The following is a 20,569-nucleotide window of genomic DNA, read 5'->3' on the forward strand; positions in this document are numbered from 1 at the left end:
CGTTTTGGAAATAACTGCATATGATTGAAAGACTCCTTCATTTTGCCACCATTATATACTAGTAACTTACACTAACATAGTTCTCCATAGTTTAAAAAATGTATCCGTTTATTTTATTTATATTCACAACTAGAGGCATTTAAATCACTTGTCTGAATATACCTCAACTCTTGTCCCTCACTGTGCTTGCCTGGCAAACCTGGCTCATGGAGAAATCACGCACTTAAGTTTTCTGTGCTTGCGCCCAAGAGCTTAATGATTGGATGAGCTAATAATGATCTCACACCTAAATGGGCTCTCCATATTGTCCAGTCATCCAGCTCCTTTTCTCTAGTGACTTGACTGTTTTCTGGAAACCAAATATTTCATTATTCTTCCTTTCTCAAATTACCAACTGTCTCTTCAACCAATTACTCTGCTTCATACTTTATTAAAAAATGAAATTGTGAGTCTAAGCCAAGAATTCTTTTTTTAGCATCTACTCTGCCCACACCTGTACTTTTTAAATATCTTCCATCTACTTTTAAAGGATCCTAGGTCTTTCTATCGAATGCAAACATGATACTGTTAGTTTTTAGTTTTAGCCATTTGAGTGGGTATAGGTGTTAATTTTATTTTTGTGAAGTGTATTTAAAACTTTTGCCCGTTTTTAAAATGGAGCTTTTCTTATAATTGAGTTGTAGGAATTGTTTATATATCATGTATATTATTTATTTTGTTATTTTGTGATGAAAGCACTTCACGTAAGATCTGTTGTCTTAGCAAATGTTTAAGCATGTAATATATTACATATTGGCACTGTGCTGTACAATAAATCTCTAGAACTTACTCATCTTGTATAACCAACTTTGCACCCTATAATACCTCTGTTTTCCTTTCCCTTTGAACACCTTTTATGTCAAAGTGTGTGTTGTGAATATTTTGCTACCAGTTTGTGGCCTGCCTTTTCATTTTCTTAATAATATGTTTGGAAGACCAGTTTTTGTAAGTTGTATATTTCTAGGAATTTGTACATATTATCTAAATATTAAAGTTCATTAGCATAAAGTTGCAAATAAAATCCTATTATCTTTTAAGTATTCACAATTTATTACATTTAAGCCTGTTATCCATTGCCGGTTAATTCCTCTGTATGGTATAACAGTAGGAGTTGATATTCATATTTTTCAAAATGAGAATCCAGTTATTCCAGCAGCATTTGTTGAAAGGATTATCCTTTTCCCCATTGAATCACTTTGACACCTTTGTCTGATTTTTTTTAATACCTCTTCAGTTCTATTGGTAAATATATGTCTGTCCTTATGCCAACTTATCCAACGACCTTTTTTCTCAGAATTGTTTCGGTCATTCTAATTCTTTTGTATTGTAATATATATCTTAGAATTGGCATTTCAGTTTCTGAAAAAGCCTGCTGTGATTTTGATTGGGATTGTTGAATCTGCTGATCACTTTGGGGAGAATTGACATCTTAACAGTATTGAATTTTCCAGTCTATAATTATGGCATATCTTTCCATTTGTCTTGGTCTTTTAATTTCTCTATGTAATTTTCAGCATACAAGTCTTGCACATACATCGTTAAGTTTTTTCCTAAGTATTTCATGCTTTTTATTTTTTTTAAATGTATTGTTTAAATTTTAATTTCCAGTTTTGAGTCATTGTATTTTTCAGTTCTAGAATTTTCATTTGATTCTTACAGATTCTACTTCTCTAGTGAAATCCTGAGTGTGTGCCTAATAACTCCAATATTTAGATCACCTGTGGATCTTATTTCTATTGTCTTTTTCTTATTCCGGTTTCTTGGTGTGCCCAGAAATTCTTAATGGAATGCTGTCTTTGTTTATGAAAAAAATTAGACTCTGAGCAATCTTTTTTACTTCCATAAACGATTTTACTTTTACTTGTGTCAAAAAGGTAGGCCAGGGGTATTCAGGCTGTATGGTATTCAGTCTGTTAGGTCTGGTGTACTTCAGGTCCCTTCTTATTACAACGATGGCCCTTTTCTGTGTCTCAACAAAAAGCCTGAAGTATTTTCAAAGGCCATTCCTCATTAGTTGTCCTTGAACACTAGTTTTTATTTTCTCAGAACCATGGGATTCCCGAAAGCTATTCTTGGTTTCTCTCCTTCTTAGCTAATCTGCCATGTTCTGAGTGACTTTCCCAGCCTCAGGAACAGCTTTCAAATTGGCAAATAAGTCAAAGGGAAAAACAGTTGAATATGGGCAGACTTCTCCCCACCTCTCCAGGAACTTGTCCTCTCAAAATTATCAAAAAGATCCTTTTTGTATTTTTATTCAACTTTTCTAGTTCTTCAATTAAGAGGATGATCTGATTAAAAAAAAAGAGAGAGAAAAGAAAAGTCCATCATTGGCAGAAATGGAAGGTCCTCTTAACGTCTCAATGATGCCAATAAAGAGTATTCCTTTTCCGTGTCAGTGTTACCATTTCTTATTCCCAAACATCAGAAACAATCCAGGAGACACACCAATGGCTTTCTGTCTTGCTTCTGGAGGTGGTGTCTCTAGGGCCTCACAGAAGTGATACCACCTTGCCACAGAAGGGCTCTTAGGAAATACCCTTAAGTTTTCTTTAGACTTTGCCTCCCTGTGTCTTCTGACCTCTGCTCCATCTGCTGAGGGTCCCAAGGTAGTTCTCTTTTCACTCAAACCAAGCACTACTATCACTGTAGCTATAAATTTAGTCTGTCATCTTTGGTATTCTTAAAATACAAACATGTGTTCCAATCAGCCAGGAAGAAATGCATCCCTTTATTTTTATAGATATCAATGAAGAGATATATACTCCCCAGACAGAAAGTGGATTTGATTTCTTATGTAATTTCAAGCACTGATTATATAAAACATTGCCCACCAGCTCATGGGTGTGCTATATAGAAAGGTTAGAATAGGCAGGACTTAATCCCAGATTCCCCACTTCTTGATGGAGGATTACGTTATTTAAATTTACTAAGCCTTAGTTGCCTGATTTGAAAAACAAGATGTCTACTTTTCAGGGTGATTGTTGGGTTTAAAGAAAGATACTATTTGTAAAGTAGCTGATACCTGATAGATCCTATCATTATGTATAAAGTTATTTATATAGGTTTCAGGGATTTGTGCACATGGCAGCACTGTTTCAGAACCCACAATATTTTGAGATTTCTGCTCATCACATGGTTTGCTTTATTCAGTAAACATTAATTGATCCTCTGTTAAATACTGAGCACTGCACTAATACACTAGGATCCAAAAACCATGAAACAACTTGCCTCACAGGTCTGTAAATACGGCTTGTCCATTTTATTAAAAGCCACAGTCAGAACTGTTCCGAAACAGTTTCATCACCCATAGTGTTCAAGGGTAAGGCTTTGTGATTTTGTTTTCTTGCTGCTATTTAATGAATCCTGAAATAGTTTTTGTTACCTAAAATAAAATTAGATAGAGTTTAATTAACTTAGAATAAAATTTAATATAAAGCAGCTCTAATACAAATAATTTCTAAGGGAATTTTATTGCTAACAAACCAAAGTAACAGTATCATGAGGCAGTTTCGCTTAGGAAGCTAGATGACACAATGGAACATGAGCTCGGCTTTGGTGTATTAATAATTGGCCTGACTCATCCAGGTACTGGAGGATAGGCTGTTATCAAACATCATGGGAAGTTCTCTTAAGTTCTCTTAAGTGTGCTGGAAGAGAGCTTCTTTAAGAGGAAAACCAGTTTATTTTATAGTTGAATGTTTGTAAAAGGAACTGTCTGCCAGCTTTTCCATTTTATCCATGTTCTAAAGATTGTTCTAGCTCTGACACCGTTGTAAGCCCCTTGAATACAAACACCTAATCCTCAGGTTTTATTATGTCAACTCTCATTTCTAAGGCCTACCTACTGAATTTCTACTTTATTGAGGGAGTATAATAGTTATGCAGTAAATATGAACGTTGTAATTTTATAATATCCTCAGATCCGGTAAGAGATTCTCCTGTAATAAGAAAGCACCATTCAAAATCAAATGTTCTGTTTTTTGGGGTTGATTTCCTTTATTATATAGTGGTTTGTTTTTATTTTCCTAATCCATTGAATAAACAAATACAGCTTGGAACAGACAAAATAAAAAAAAAAATTCTTGCAGTATTGACTATAAAATTATCCAAATTGTTTCACTGGTTAAATTTCCTAATTTCTTTGATTTAAAAATACATATGCAAAGAAGTAATGGCAATACAATTTAGTAACCTTAGTCACCATTTCAGTATTGCTTCACCATCTTTTTTGTATATATATATTTTTTGGAGTTCGATTTGCCAACATATAGCATAACACCCAGTGCTCATCTCACCAAGTGCCCCACTCAGTGCCTGTCACCCAGTCACCCCATCTCCCTACCCACCTCCCCTTCCACTACCTCTTGTTCATTTCCCAGAGTTAGGAGTCTCTCATATTCTGTCACCTTCTCTGATATTCCCACTCATTTTCTCTCCTTTCCCCTATAATCCCTTTCACTATTTTTTATATTTCCTGAATGAATGAGACCATATAATGTTGGTCCTTCACCATTTTTTTTTTTTCCACATTTGAGTTCATAGTTCTCTCACTGTCTTACCGGGGTTTCACATTTAATTATATCCATTCTATAACTGGATAAACTAGAATTATTTGTAATTCTTTTTGGAACAGTCGTACAGCCATATATTGAATTCATTTATGGGCAAACACAAAAAATTAAATGTCAAGTCTAGAGTGGCTTTCTCATAACCCTTCTCTATTAATGTCTTAAAAAATCACCAAATACTCTTATTTCAGATCATGATGAGGTCAAGCTGGAGTGTTAAATCTGACCTCTATGTGTTCTATAAGGGATTGCTCAGTCCTGTTACAATCCAGTAGTTTAAGTATAGATTTTCTGGCAGTCATTTGCCTATATTTATAATGTGCTTAGATGGAACAGTAAAACAAATGTGCCTTTTACTATTTGAATGGGGTTATTGTAGAGATAGAAGAAGAAGCCATAAACAAGGGTGCAACATTTCCTTTATCCCCAAAACACAAATAGTTATATTGAGGCCTGGAACATATTTACTTCAGTATTTTTTAATAAGAGAAAGAATATAAGTTTTCTATGTTCAAAATAAATTTGACCTTAGTACATAACAACTGATATATTCTAAGAAGTACCTCTCTCTGCCCTGCTTCCCTTTGGAGCAGCCCTTTGTCATATCCCTTTAATTCATATAATTGAATTATTTTAAAAATTAAAACAAACTGACATTTTCTCTTACCTGCTTCTTGAAGTTTTGTTTTCAAATTGCTAAAAATCAATTATATCCTTAATTGATTGCCTGTGGTTTTCTGTGGTAAAACTTAAAATACAAAACGTATTTTACCTAAGTGTATTAATTTAAAATTTTATAGTTCAAAAATAATTCCGTGTAACTCTTCCTTAACTGCTTTTAAAATATAATCATTGTTATGATTAAATATTTAATTATCTATCCCACACTGCTTTTAAATCATTGATATAAATGTTCACATGATAACTTGGTGCTGAAATTTCCAATTAGTGCCTTTTTTTTACTTTGGTTATTTTTGGCCATTCATATTCAGACTTACATGATAATTAAAACCCACTTTTGTTTTTGTATTTTGCCTGGAATTTGGAAAAGTTTACTAAATTAGAAAAGAATGATGTCTTCTTTCATCAAGAAAACAATGCATTTTAATTTTCCCTATCCATTTTTGGGGTTAGTGTTTCATTTGTAAGGAATACTTTGGCTGGTAGATTATTATAATTTATAGATTAATGAAAGAAAATTAAGTTTTTATAAAATAATGTTAGACACAATCCCTACCTTCATGGTGTTTATAGTAGCCACTTAGTGATTAGATTAAGAAAGTAAATATACCCAATGGCATTGAGATGTTCTATAGCCAACATATATGAGTTATATTCCAACTCATATATGAAAAAATTAAAATATAATCATGTTGCAACATTCAATAAATTCTTAAGCATAGGTAGTTAGCACAATCCCTACCTTCATGATGTTTATAGTAGCCACTTAGTGATTAGATTAAGAAAGTAAATATACCCAACGGCATTGAGATGTTCTATAGCCAACATATATGAGTTATATTCCAACTCATATATGAAAAAATTAAAATATAATCATGTTGCAACCTTCAATAAATTCTTAAGCATAGGTAGTTAGCATCAATTGCTGCTAATATAAAAAAGAAAGACAATCAGATATTATATACTTCTTGATGGAAGCACTCAGCACTACCAAGAGTCATGCCAAAGGAATGGAGCCCAAATTGTATTCACCTACTGATTTTCAGAAAAACAGAAGACAGGAACAAATTGAAATATACTATTGAACATGCAGTTTGCAAATTTTGGACTGTAGAAAACTACAGAATATAGAAAAAACTTGGGTTTTTCAACATAAATTTTAACAGAAATATAGATTAAGAGAGTTATAGGATATCAAAAAATTTATAAAGGGCTGGACTAAATTTTAGCATCAAGGGATACACCTTTGACTGATAAAGCTATGAAAAATGCAAGGAAATGATTACTGTAAAAGTCCATAACAGTTCCTTTTGGGAGGAAGAAGGAGATTGCAGTTGGTATGGAGTATATTGGATTGGGAGATTTTGTTGGGGAGTGGGGCACAGTTCTGGCTAAGTTTTACTGTTTGACTCTATAGTGGTTAAAAGGTTCTTACAGTTAAGTAATTCATTAAGCCATATATCTGTTTGGGTGCTTTTCTATACCTCTAGTAGACAATAAAAACATTGTTTTGAAAAGGTATTTCCAAAAAAGGGAGGGAACAGAGGCAAGGGAGATTTGAGCTTACATGAGAAATGTTGAGATGCTGAGGCATGTTTAAACTCCTCGATATTTATATAATATCCCTGTATTGTTTAACTTTCTCAGTTGTAAAATACAACAACAAGAAATCCACAGGGTTCCCATTACCTACTGAAAAAAATCAAACTCTTTAATATGGAGCTTCTTATCTGGGGACCCCATTTCACTTACATATATCATGTGTTGCCATTATCTGCTAGGCTCTATCAGATGGAGTCAGATAAATATCCTCATTATTCTTTGAACATGCGGTATTCCTTTTATGCTTTCATGTCTTTGGGATTCTATTCCCCTGAAATAGTACTATTTTTCCTTCAAAACTCAGTTTAAAGGTTACTTTCTCTATGAACTCTTCTTTTCCCCAGGCAGAATTATTTCTGTTTTGTCTGTGTTCCCATATCATTGTGTACGTACTTTGGTTTAAATTCTGGCAATATTATCAGTCTACATGACTCTCCCTAGACTAGAGCTCTTCAATAAATATATTTTCTTGGGCAATACTTGGGGAATACTTGGCATATGAATAAATGAATGAATGAATGGAGACAGGACTTGAGTGGCTTCAAAGATACTTTGCCTAAGGAAGCCACTGGGTGCAGGGGAAAGATGTAGATATTGCAGTCAACTATGTACAAGTGACAAAACCACAAGACTCCTAAAGCTTGTCCCACATGTCACTATGTTAAGTTGAACTCTATGTACTAATGCGTCTTCTGTGTTCTCATATCTTATGTTTTATTCTGTTTGAGTTCTTCAATAAGCATGGCATTTTTTTCTTAGTCTGTATGTGTTGGGTCTCTACTGACTGTTTTGTAGTACTTGATCCATCAGTAAGGGAGTAGTCATAGCTCTTATAGAGATTATAATACAATTCAAACTCCGGCTTCCTGAAGTCCTAACAATGTTTCTTGATAAAATATTGGTCAAGAAACAAAATGGGAAGTAATAAATAAAATCCTATTAGTAGGTCCTATTAATATCACTATTTTAAGCTAATGAGATGGCAGAGACATTGAGAATTTAAGTAGCTTGCTCAGGTCACACAACTATAAGCAAAGAAAGCATTACCTGAATTTAGGCAGCAGCCTGCTTTTGCTACACTCAGTACAATCACTAAATAAATAGTAGTTATCATTATTGTGATAGAGAAGAGGAATGTTATATCTAACAGTAGGAATACAAAAAACTGGAAGGCCTGTCTCAGATGGATCTGGAATCAAGTATGTCTTTTTTAGTCTACTTTAGCAGGATAAGTAAATTAGTCCCAGTTATAGGAAAAACAGATTAGAGACATTGTCAAAAATGAATTCAATACAAACTACTTGAGCTCAGCACAGGAAAATTTTCAGTTTCTTCTTTGTGTTTTTAATGTTCCCTGAAGGTTAATTACACAAGCTTCTCTTTTAAGATACCGAACACATCTACTACTCGAAAAATAAATGGCAGAGGTGACTGAGTCTATGCATAGCTTTGACCTTTGGCTCACTTCATTTATATTTGGGATCAGAAACTGATATTACATTATTTATGCCTGTTGTTGCAACTGGATATTAAGTCAGCATTTTAAATGTTTTAAAATACTGATGTTTCTTTATAAATGTGCTTTCCTCTAAAAAATTAAATGTAATGGTCTTCAATTTCCAAATCAGTTAATTAGTAAGATTCTTCTTTGCAAATGAGGAAATTAAAGAATGGCATTCTGCACTTTTAAATAATATATAAAAATGAGGATAATTGTATATTATATTTTAGAAATGTCCTAGAATTTTTTAAAGAAAAGGATTATTTACTGTATGTATTTCCATTTTTTATTTATTTTATCCTGAAAAGAGCAAAATGAGTCAAATAATTTGTTCTTTATATGTCAGCACACCATTTCAATTTTTGGCATATTTTGTGTAATTGTAAGTATTTTAGGAATTTTTTTCTTAATTTCTCTTTAGATGACATTTTGGCACACATTAGGAAGAAAATTTCCTTATTAGTTTCTTGCAATTCTATGTCATGACTCAGTTGTATATAGGAGAAGATATTCAATGATTATTGTATCAGTGAAGTCTAATACTATGGGGCTAAGATTTATACATGGCAACCTTTGAAAATGACTAGAAGGTTAGCATTTTAAAATTTCTTTCTCTAAGAGAAAAACAAATGAAGAGACATTGTTTGAATAATGTATGAGCTACAAAAAGCAAGTAATGGATAAAGATCTAGGTAAAAAAACATTTGGAAAATGAGAAATTATTTCTATAAGAGCTATCAAGTCTGAAGAACAATTGTATTTGGGTATTTCATAGTTACAAAAAACATTAAACTGTTGAAGTAAACTAGTTGTACTGTAGAGACTAAAATATAAAAGAAAAATCTCAATTTAAGAAAAATATTCCAATGTTTTTGCTCCAAATAAGAACAAAACCATATTAAATATTTCTCTGGCTCTGTCATTTTTTTTCCAAAGAATAAAATAGTTCTCTTTCTTGTGGCCACTGGGGCTTCCCATTTGTAATCATTCTAATAAAATACTTCAAATGGTTTTCATTATTTAAAATTCTCATCATTTAATCTTCAAAAAACCCAGAGCAGAGAAAATATTTTGTTTTTATAGTTTCATATTTTTTTATCCATTCATTTACTTGTCATGTACTAACATAGTAATAGCTATCATTAATTCATCACTTACTGTGTACCAGAGTGTTTCAAGTGTTTTACATATATAAACTCCCTACAATCCAACATAATTGTTTCTAGTTTTATAGGGAAGCAACTAAGGTATAGAGAGGTGAAGTAATTTGTTCATGGTCACACGCTAATGAATGGCAGAGCCTAGCTTTGAACCCTGTGCTGTAGCTCTCCAGAGCTGGCCTTTTTTTTTTTTATTTTTTTTTTTATTTTTTTTATTTTTTATTGGTGTTCAATTTACTAACATACAGAATAACCCCCAGTGCCCGTCACCCATTCACTCCCACCCCCCACCCTTCTCCCCTTCCACCACCCCTAGTTCGTTTCCCAGAGTTAGCAGTCTTTACGTTCTGTCTCCCTTTCTGATATTTCCCACACATTTCTTCTCCCTTCCCTTATATTCCCTTTCACTATTATTTATATTCCCCAAATGAATGAGAACATATAATGTTTGTCCTTCACCGACTGACTTACTTCACTCAGCATAATACCCTCCAGTTCCATCCACGTTGAAGCAAATGGTGGGTATTTGTCATTTCTAATAGCTGAGTAATATTCCATTGTACAGAGCTGGCCTTTTTAAACACTCTTCTGCTCTTTTGATATGGGAGCTATAGAATTCAATTAAAACTTGTGGTGTTATGGGAGAGAGAGAATAAAACGTGGAAACAACTACTTGTTTGTCCAAACAAACATTTACTGAGTGTTCATTCTGTTTCAGACACTGCGCTAGGTACTTAGTGGTAAACTAGACATATCTCATCTTTAGTCTCATAGAACTTACAGTTTAACTTTGAAGCTGCCCATTAAATAAGCAATAATACTGTGAAACAAATGTTTGATAGAGGAAGCACAGAAATCCATAGAAACCTCTCCCAGGAGTGAAGCAAGGTTTCTCAGAGGCAGTGGTGATTAAGCTGAGATCTAACAAATCAATCGACTTGTCTGCCTTAGTGTTGAGTCTGTCTAATCTAAATCCTAGGCTCTTTCCCCTAAAAACGTAAATAAAATTAGGAACAAGAGGCTATAATATCAGATATAATATGATTTTAAAAGTATAGGAGTGTAGATAGGTCTACTAGTAAATTTGAAAGACTTTGTAATTGATAATATTATATTGAAATATATATTGTCAATGGGATAAATAAACAATTTCTCAAAAAAGCAAATACCTACCTGCAAGGGTCTGTGAGTTCTTTAAAATTTTTTAAAAATGGGTAATTCTTATGCAATACAAATTTTCTGAACCTCATTTATAAAGATGCATAGCTTCCAATTTATTTTATGAAACAACATCTTGATTAAAAACTTGATAGAGGACAAAAATGAATATGAATGCAAAAATGCTAAAGAAAACAGTAGCTAACCAAACTGAATAAGATTAAAAGGAATTACTTATCACAACCAAGTACAGTTGATATCATGAATGTAAGGATGATTTAATAATTATAAATATCTTAGTATGGTTCATTGATATGTCCAGTTATCTAAAGGGGATTTGATAAATTCCAAGATTCATTATGATAAATAATCTTTAAAGACTTTATTTTTTTTCTTTCTTTAAAGACTTTAAAGGTACTTTGATGATATAATACAGGAATGTATGTTTGGCTTAATATAAGATTAATATGCTTTATAAATTAATAGATTAAAGAAGAAAAATTTGATTACCTTAATAGATGGAAGAAATGCATTCAGTACAATTCAACATCTTCTCACATATAAAAAAATTTTGATCAAAAGAAAGGAACTGCCTGATTAACACAAAAACAAAAGCCATACAGTCAATATTACACTTAAATGGAGACATGTTGGAAGCATTCTCCTTAAAATCAGAAATAAGATCAGAATATCTTCTTTTACCATCATCAACACTGATTAGAGGTATATAAGGAAAATAAAAGAAAGAAAAATACAAGGAATGAAAGGGAAACAAAAGCATCATTAGTCCCAGATATAAGAGTATGAAGACAACATCCCAAATATATAAAATTAATGAGACCTTACATATATTTTTGAACACAATTTAAGAAAAATCAATTGAATTTTTGTGTCCTGTTACAGAACGTAGAAAATGTAATTTTCAAAAAGATGTTATTTATAACAGCATCAAAAATATCAAGTGCCTTAGCATATAATCAATATGTGAGTGCTGTAAGTGGCCCTACCTTTGCCATAAGAGCTCTAGAAGCTGCTGGGTTGTTAAGGTCAATTCCTTCGTATAGTTTCAGCCTCATTTCCTAATCTCTGCAGGTATCCATTATCTACAGGGCTAAGAGGAGCCCAATCCTGTTAACCAGATGAGCAAGGGCCTGTGATGGTATTTAGACAGAAGAGGTCATGGAGATGAGGCCGGGCAAGGATACAAAGAGAAATCTGGAGTAGAGAATTCACTAAAAAGGATCAAGAGAGCCAAGTGCTCTCATTTGCCATGTGAGCCTCGTCAAGACCTTATTCTCTTTAGTAACTGTTCTATAAAATCAGAACAAGACTTACCTCACATTATTGCTGGAAGAAGAAAATGAAGTAATATATGTGAAAGTACCATACACAGGATCTTGTACTTAATATTCTGTTAGCAAATCTTTATTTTTTTTCCTGAACAAGATACAGTCCCTAGCTTCCAGAAGATGACTATCCTCACCTGCTGAGTTGTAATAACAGCAACAGCAGCAGTACTTAAGGGGCATTCACCCAATACACTGCAGTCTATTGAAATAGGTGCCAGCATCATCTTCATTTTACAAATGAGCCCACAGGGAGTTGTTCCTGTAAGCATCTGTCAAATTGTCTACACCAGTGGCAGAGAAAGACATTAGCAATAATCATAAGAGAGTAGCACTCATTGATCAATCCAGTGCCAACTCACTGTATTGTCAGCTCCATTGGCTGCCGGTTCACTGTAGTCCTTATTTGTTGCTTTTTTAAAATTTAATAATTCATACCTTTAAAAGTCAGTGTGTACTTGTAGTAAGACATGGCCCATTCTTCAGCTTCTTCATGGCCTTTTCTCATGGGCAGAAGTATGTATACACTCTTCTATCCTCAAACCCTTTTATTTAGGACACATTTTTGAGTTACTAAACTTCTATTGTAGGAACAAACCAGGTGATTGTTTTAAAAAGGTAAATATGTAAAATAGTGCCTGTCAAACATATATTATCTACCATTATCATCACCATATCACTCTTGTTCTCAAGATCATAGTTCTTTTCCCAATAGGGGAGTTGTGGCAAGCATCAAGAGTAAGAAAAATATAATTTCCAAGTAACACATTTCATGAGTCCACTCAGACTTGGCAGGTTCCCATGTACTTATATTCCATTGGTCAAATATGCCAGGCACAAAGAAGTGTTCAATAAATGTCAGAAAGTATTGTTTTACAGGTGAATAAATAAGATTTGCGGAAATTAAGTCTAAGGTTATATAATTAGCATTTGGCAGTACCACATTCACATACAAGTCAATAAAGCTTTTTTATTCTAGATCTTTTATTTATTCTGCCTCCAAACAACCGATGATCAATGAGTAAAATTTTAGTTAAATGGAAAATTCACATTTCTAACCTTCCTTATTTTTGTAGAACTTCATACTTTTTCCAGAAGGAATAGACCAGGATAGAACTTTGCACTAGAGGCATCTAAGTAACTTGTGAGCCTTGTCAGATGTGGAAGAGATGTGGACTTAGATATGGAAGACTTACAAGCAGCAGGAAGAATTAATGAAGACAAACTTAATTATTCCAATTCAATGATGATTTATCCAACAGTCTAGAAAAGGACTTTTACTGTATCTGAAAAGTTTAGGATTCTCTCTTTTAAAAAAAAAATTATTTATTTATTCATGAGAGACACAGAAAGAGAGGCAGCAGAGACCTAGGCAGAGGGAGAAGCAGGCTCCATGCAGGGAGCCTGATGTGGGACTTGATCCCGGGACCGTGGGATCATGCCCTGAGCCAAAGGCAGATGCTCAACCGCTGAGCCACCCAGGCATCCCTATCTTTTATTTTTTAAAGATTTTTATTTATTTATTCATGAGAGACACACAGAGAGAAAGAGAGAGAGAGGGATAGAGAGAGAGAGTCAGAGACACAGGCAGAGGGAGAAGAGGGTCCTTGCAGGGAGCCCGATGTGGGACTTGATCCTGGGACTTCAGGATCACGCCCTAGGCCGAAGGCAGGCACTAAACCACTGAGCCACCCTGGGATCCCATGATTCTCTTTATGCTAATATGTTTTTAGCAATTTTAATTCTATAGCTAACCCTTAGATATGTAAGTTTATAATTTGTTCCCTAGTTAAAATAAACAGATCTTAAAGTCTAAAAGAACAATGTGGCTCTGTATGAGCCACAACTTATAGTTTCCATTTTAAAAACACTTGGTTTTGCATTTTTGAAAGTTTTATAACATGCCAATATAGTGTTATATTTTATCTTGGTAGATTAAAAGTATTTTTAATTTATAAATTTACATTTATAAAAAGTTCTTAGGATTAACTGAGGCTGATCTTACTGAGCCTAATCATAAATGTTTTTTAAAAATTATTAATATAGGGGAATATTCTCATGGTTTATGTTAATTTTAGAAACATGTATTTTTATTGACTAATTTAGATTAATTACTGGCTAGGAATAATTCTTTATATGTAAAAAATAACCTGCTTAAAATTGTTTCCTACAGAATTCTATAAATCTGAGGAGTAAGCTTTAAAAAAGTCATCAGAGGAAAGGAATTTGTAGAAATAAAACTGGAAACATCCAGAATCTTGATGGTGTGCTAAACCAGATGTTAACTGGAGCTCGACCAAAACCTAAAGTAAGTAGCTTTATTACAGAATATTCTGGGTGGAGTGTCATGTCACATTCACACAGCAAAGTCAGCACCATATTTGCACATTCTCTATTACTTTTTTTTTTTAAATTTAGCATTGAAGTTACCTGTTTTTCATTATAACATGATTTGTAATAAATATATATATATAATTAATATTTATAAAATTGGAAAAAATGTGGGCAGTGATTTTGTTAAGGTAAATGGTTAGTTTGTTGTCAAATGTAGAGCCATAGCAGAGGATTATATGCACTTCAGCTAGTTCCTTTGTTATTAGTGAGAATTCTTGCTGCAAGTGAAAATACCCTTGAACTATTTTTATAAAAGTCTTCCCTATTGGGATGGGCCATATCCCACTACAGTTCCAGAAATGAGGTATCAGAAATGAAGTATCACATTGGGGAACACATCTATGAGACATCAGCTACAAATATTAACTGCACTTTATATAATTGTCTTTGTGCTACAAAGCTAATACCCAGGGATTTTTTGTTGTTGTATTTTTTGGTATATTTTTAATAAGGAAAAACCAACCAGGCTTTCTTAAAGATATTTTACAACTTTTATAACTTTTTTTTCCAAATCTCTATAATTTTATCCACTTTTTAAATTGAATCTGAAAGTATATCTTCATAAATTCTGACTAGTATTGGATGTAGAGGGATGTCAATAATAACTTGTAAGATTTTGTACAGTTGCATATGGTTCTTGATTTTACGATGCTTTGGCTGTTACAATGTTAAAAAAGACAATAATAATTGCCAATAAATATGAAGGACAAACATTATGTGTCTTCCTGACAGAGAACAATAGAAACTTGCTAAATTACCTCAAAGGATGATTTAAGAGATTGCTTATATAGGGATGGTTCAGGTTAAAGGGAAGCCAACTCTAAGATGGTTGCCCAGCAAGATTTTTGTCCTTCAAGGGGGAATGCAGCTATAACCAAAGTACAGCATGACAGAGAAAAGGCACGGAGAGTAAAGACCCATCTCTCTCTCCATCCCAATTTCTAATCCCAATTTCTAACGTCCTCTGGGACCTTCCATTTGTTGCTCTCATCAGGAAATTCAGAGGGAAGGATAGTCAATTTAGAAATTGTGCCCCACAGGCAAGATGGTAAAAAGCAGAGAATAGTTTTAGAGGGTCAAATAAAAAGTATTGAGCATGCATTAAAATAAAAATATCATGGCAGCTACCATTATTAAATATTCAATATGTTCTGGGCATAGTGCTAAGCCTTCACACACATTACCTATTTAATTCATACAACAACTCTGCAACATGGACATAATTACTTCTGTTTTTTAAAGATTTATTTATTTGAGAGAGAGAGAGAGAGAACACGTGTATGCTTGCACACATGTGAAGGATTCGTGTGAAGGGGATGCAGAGAGAGAGAAAAACCCAGGGAGACTCCATACTGAGCAAGGAGCCCAATGTTGTGGCTCTATCTCACAATCCCAATATCAGACCTGAGCCAAAACCAAGAATTGGGCACTTAAACTGACTGTACCACCTAGGCACCTCTCCATTTTTTTAAGAAGAGAAACCTGACCTTCAAAACAATATTATAAAGTTAGTGAGATAGGTATTAATGTTATTCTGATTGTACAGTTGAGAAAACCAAGGCCTAGTAAAGGAAAGTGACTTGCCCAGAGTGGCAAAATTAGTACTTGAGTGTGAGCCTTCCTACTCTTTCTCACTTTGCCATACCAACATACATGGGTTTGGGGGAAATTTTAGAATGCCTTTAAGAAAAAAGATGAATATTATTACAAATGAAAGAAGCCAGTCTGAAAAGGCTACACACTGTATGATTCCATCTACATGACCTGGAAAAGACCAAACTATGGAGACACTAAAACAATCAGTTGTTGCCGGAACTCAGTGGGGAGGGAAGGATGAATGGGTAAAGCGTGGAGGATTTTTAGGTAAGTGAAGCTCTTCTATATAATGCTACAGTGGTAGATACATGACACCATACCTTTGTCAGAATCCACAAATTTACACCATGAGTGACCTTTAAGGTAAACTAGGGACTTTGGATGATGATGATGTGTCAGTGGAAAAGAAAAATATAGTACGTCTTAATTATATTTACTGCAATCCAGATTTTCTTTCTTTTTTGGTGAATTACTGACAGATAGTGTCAAACTTTTATATAAGGCTTTCTTCTCAGAACCTTTCTCAGCCCAAGAAGAAAACATTTATTACAAATCGATGCTTTTTTTAAAAAGGATTAACAGTGAAAGTTAAAAACGGGAAAGCCATTATTTTTACTGTGGTGTTATATTCCATTGCCTATTGACTTTTAAGAGAATGTAATTTATTAAAGAGGCATTTGGGACCTCTTTTAGCTGATTTTCTGATTTTTTTTTTCATTCTTGTTACTTTGTTTTTACAGTAACCTCTTAATTATCTTGGGACAGGTAACTTATTTCTGAATTAGCTCATTCAGGATAGGGTAACTTTATAAATTATTAGGTAAGGAGTTAGGCAGTATTTTATTTTTTGGCCCATTCAGAACAAAATTATAATCTGAGTCCTCAGTCAAATCTCACTGACATGGGCGTGGAGAAGAGGAATATATAGCCTGAAGTGTTAATATGGGGATCTTTATATCCTCTGAAAATCTTTTTCTGTTCTCTGTTTTCACTACCGATATGTTTATGGGCATTCCTTCTAAGATATTTACTTATAAATGGAGCATGCAAGCAGGGATCAGCTTGACAGAAGAACTGCTTTTGCTGTTATATCTGAATCTTTAGGTAGATGGACAATGTATTCTAGAAGCTTTCCTTGCTATTCCCTGTTCTAGGCAATACTTTCTAAGACATAGCTTACTTCTGTTTCCTCTGAATATGTCATAAAGTCAGAGGCTTCATAAGATAGAGAATTCACCAATTTCTAATTTCTTCAAAGGTAGGAGACAAATCCTTCCACACAGATTTGTGGCAAGGCCTACTGTACATTTATTCATCTGACTTATTATCATTTTCTTGTTTTCTTAGGCTAGTGTGCCAAATCCAATTTCAGCTATAAAGCCCTGGATGTGTATAATTCACTGCCATGTGGAACATATCTGAGGTACATGTGCTGAGTTTTGAATGTGGCTGCCAAATACTGAGGGCAAACCTCTCCCAGTCATGATGGGTTTCCCACAGGGCTAGTGCTGTTAAAGAGTAAAGGATAAAGGTGTTTAACCCTTGATTGCTTGTCATAACTTCTATATACTTTAGAAGTGGACCAAAGTTGGGAATATGGGCTTCTACCTTAGTAGGACTATTCATGTCTGTTCCTCACAGGTATTACTTTCCTAAGGGTAAAGTAAAACATAAAAGCTATTGATGGTAGCTGCAGGATAATTGAGACACAAGAACAGTTCAGGACTTTTTTTTTTTTTTTTTGGTTCAGGACTTAAACTAGACATAGACATTTTTTTTAAAGATTATTTATTTATTTATTCATGAGACACGCACACACAGAGAATCAGAGATACAGGCAGAGGGAGAAGCAGGGTCCTCGCAGGGAGCCCGATGCGGGACTCAATCCATGGACCTGGGATCACGCCCTGAGCCAACGGCAGATGCTCAAGTGCTGAGCCACCCAGGTGTCCCTGGGCATAAACATTCTTACCAAAGAGCCAAAAAGCTCAATCTGAAGCCAGATCAGAGCTACACATGTAGATGGCATGCCCTGCACAAGGCCCACCTTTTCTAATTAGCACACAGGTATCTTCTGACACTAAACTGTGAATCCTTGAAACAGTGAATGCCAACCAAAGAGGATTTTTTTCTCTAATTATTTAAAAAAATACTTTGGATTAGCACAGGCTACTACATAGCTAAGGGGATGGTCCAGGCTGGCTTGACAGAAACAATAAAAAGTCCAGGGGCCAAGCCATAAATTTGGACAGCCAAGTTGCCAAAACCGTAAGAAAGGTATTTAAGAGAAACCCAAAGCCAAACAGTGAACAGTAGAAAATCTGGGGCTATTCTGGCTCTGTTCTCAACTTCAGAGAGCAAGTTGGGCATATTTCTGAAGCCAATGACTCATGAGCAGTTTTTGATTTGTTTACTTCCCAAACATGTGAGTGGATGGAAGGGGCAGGACATTGATGCAGAAGTTTTGTTCTGGGCAGGGAAGAAAACAGTAGGGTGCTGACTGGCTAGCTCCAGAGGATCTGTTCTCTATAACCTGTATCTGTATCCCCATCTTCCTCCTGAACCCTGTCTTGGCATCTCTAATTGACCTCCAACTCAGTCTGTCAAGTGTTGAACGTCACCATTTTCTCCTGTGTTAGTGAAGGGCACTCCAGTCAGCTCATCATTCAGACCAGAAACCTACACGTCACTCTAGTTTTATTCTTCTCTCTGAAACTCACAATCACTGTCACCAAATCCTATCTAGTCTACATTTCTAATGACATGTAAATTCATCCCCTTTGGATCCCTAATGCCACTGCTCTGGGTCAGGTATTTCTAACCTGGAGTGCTGCCTATTAGCTGGTCATTGGTGTCATATACCCCTCATCCGTTATCCAAAATGTAAACAGAGTGATCTTTTATGAAGTTAAATCTTATCATTTCTCTGTTTTATGGAAAATCCTTAAATATCATCACATTTTCTTTGGTATAAAATCAAATTTCTGGTCATGTTAGACAAAGCTGCTCATAGTTTAGCTATGCCAACTTCTGCAGTCTCTCTTCTCTTGTCTCCTCCACCTTTCACCTCAGGTTCTGTCCACATCAAACTGCTTTGGGATCCATCTCACACTCCTTGTGTTTGGATCAGTTGTTCCTTTAACTTGGAATTCCCTTTCTGTCTTCTTCACACTGATTCACTTTACTAGGTTCTAAAGACTCAGTCTGCAGGAAAGACCCTGTTTTTCTAGCATTTATCACATCAATATTATCTGTATATGTTTTTTGTTTTCCCCTTTATTAGACTTGAAGAAATTTGAAGTCCAGATTGTCACTTATCTCAATAACTTAAGTGCCTAGCATAGTAACTGTAAATACTGTGCATTCATAAAATGTTTCAGGATATAGTTGTTGCTTTTAGGGTCTCCTGTCTGCTCAGAGGTAATGGCCTGAATTACTACTCAGACGCATTTAGACTAATGTTGTGGTAGGGTTTTCATAATGGAGAGGAAGATGGATATACATTTACAGCATAAGAAGTAAATGGGTTCTAGGATGTCAAGAATGGAAGAGTTGTAGGGGAGAAAGACTTTCTATCTAGGAGAAATTCCTAGAATTTTTCCACCTAGGTCAGAGTTCTAGTTACTTCTCTTTTCTTTTTTTATCTGAGAGCACTAGAATTTGGGTAGCATGTTGTTCTTTCCATTGCTGCCTTCTTTGCTTTCAACTGTTACTTCTTTTATTCCTTGACTAATGAGAAATGAATAGTCCCAGCAAAGATGACTCTTCCCTCCACAGTTTTTCTAAGGCTTTTTATTGGAAATTATAAGAAAAAGATAATGAGCAAAGGGGGCTCCACATAATATCCTCCTATCAGTACTTTTTATTTTTCCTAAAAGAGTGTTGGAGGGAGATAAGACACAGATAAGTGGTGGTTCTCAAGTAATGTTTATCTATACTTTGAAGGCCACCTTATGTTAAGTGAGTTTCCTGGGAGCTAAGGAAGAATTAAGAAATAACTGGGGTCTAGGAGTTGAGATGGAATAAGGCACATGATCCTGTATCTTGGCTGGAAGAAAGGTAGCCATGGAAATGGGGGAGAGAAGAAGCCTTGAGTGGTGATGCTGGGGGTAGGTATCCTTCTTGTTACTTCTTCCTTGCTATTATTTCCAACATAACTTGGAATCCATAGTAGGGTTGTTCAGAGGATTTTTGTGTGGTCAAAGAGAAGAGAAGAATTTTTGAAACATCTCTTCGTAGCAGCAACTATAGGGAAGCAGAGTTACTTTGGCCACCAGGCTGAGGTGGTAATTCCCAGGGATTATCTGTATGTAAACAGTGGTCCAGCCCATGTAAAATAGAGACCATACATTATTTTTTTTTTAAGTAGTATCCTAGAGAATAAAACACTGTTCTTTATATTGTGTTCCATGATTAAGTTCAGACTAACTATCCTAGAATAACGTTAGGTCCTTCCTTTGTCACCTGCAGATTTAGATAGTATTTACCAGGGCTAATATATACAGAGCCATGACTGTGTAAAAC

General features: G+C 34.6%; 1 protein-coding gene across 13 annotated transcripts in view; it reads left to right on the plus strand.

Moving 5' to 3' along the window:
- Positions 1–20,569, plus strand: part of STARD13 (StAR related lipid transfer domain containing 13) — a 513,518-nt gene that overhangs the window by 120,523 nt on the left and 372,426 nt on the right. For 9 of the 13 annotated variants that reach the window (XM_072795476.1, XM_072795479.1, XM_072795482.1 and 6 more), the window contains one exon: positions 14,229–14,363. In XM_072795476.1, the coding sequence (XP_072651577.1) occupies positions 14,334–14,363 (30 nt within the window). In that variant the 5' untranslated portion in view covers positions 14,229–14,333. Of the gene's footprint in view, positions 1–11,801; positions 11,982–14,228; positions 14,364–17,392; positions 17,469–20,569 lie in introns of those variants that run through there. The other 4 variants (XM_072795474.1, XM_072795475.1, XM_072795486.1 and 1 more) reach the window with 3 other exon arrangements.

The sequence above is a fragment of the Canis lupus genome, chromosome 24 (assembly GCF_048164855.1).
Source record: "Canis lupus baileyi chromosome 24, mCanLup2.hap1, whole genome shotgun sequence".
Taxonomy (NCBI): Eukaryota; Metazoa; Chordata; class Mammalia; order Carnivora; family Canidae; genus Canis; species Canis lupus.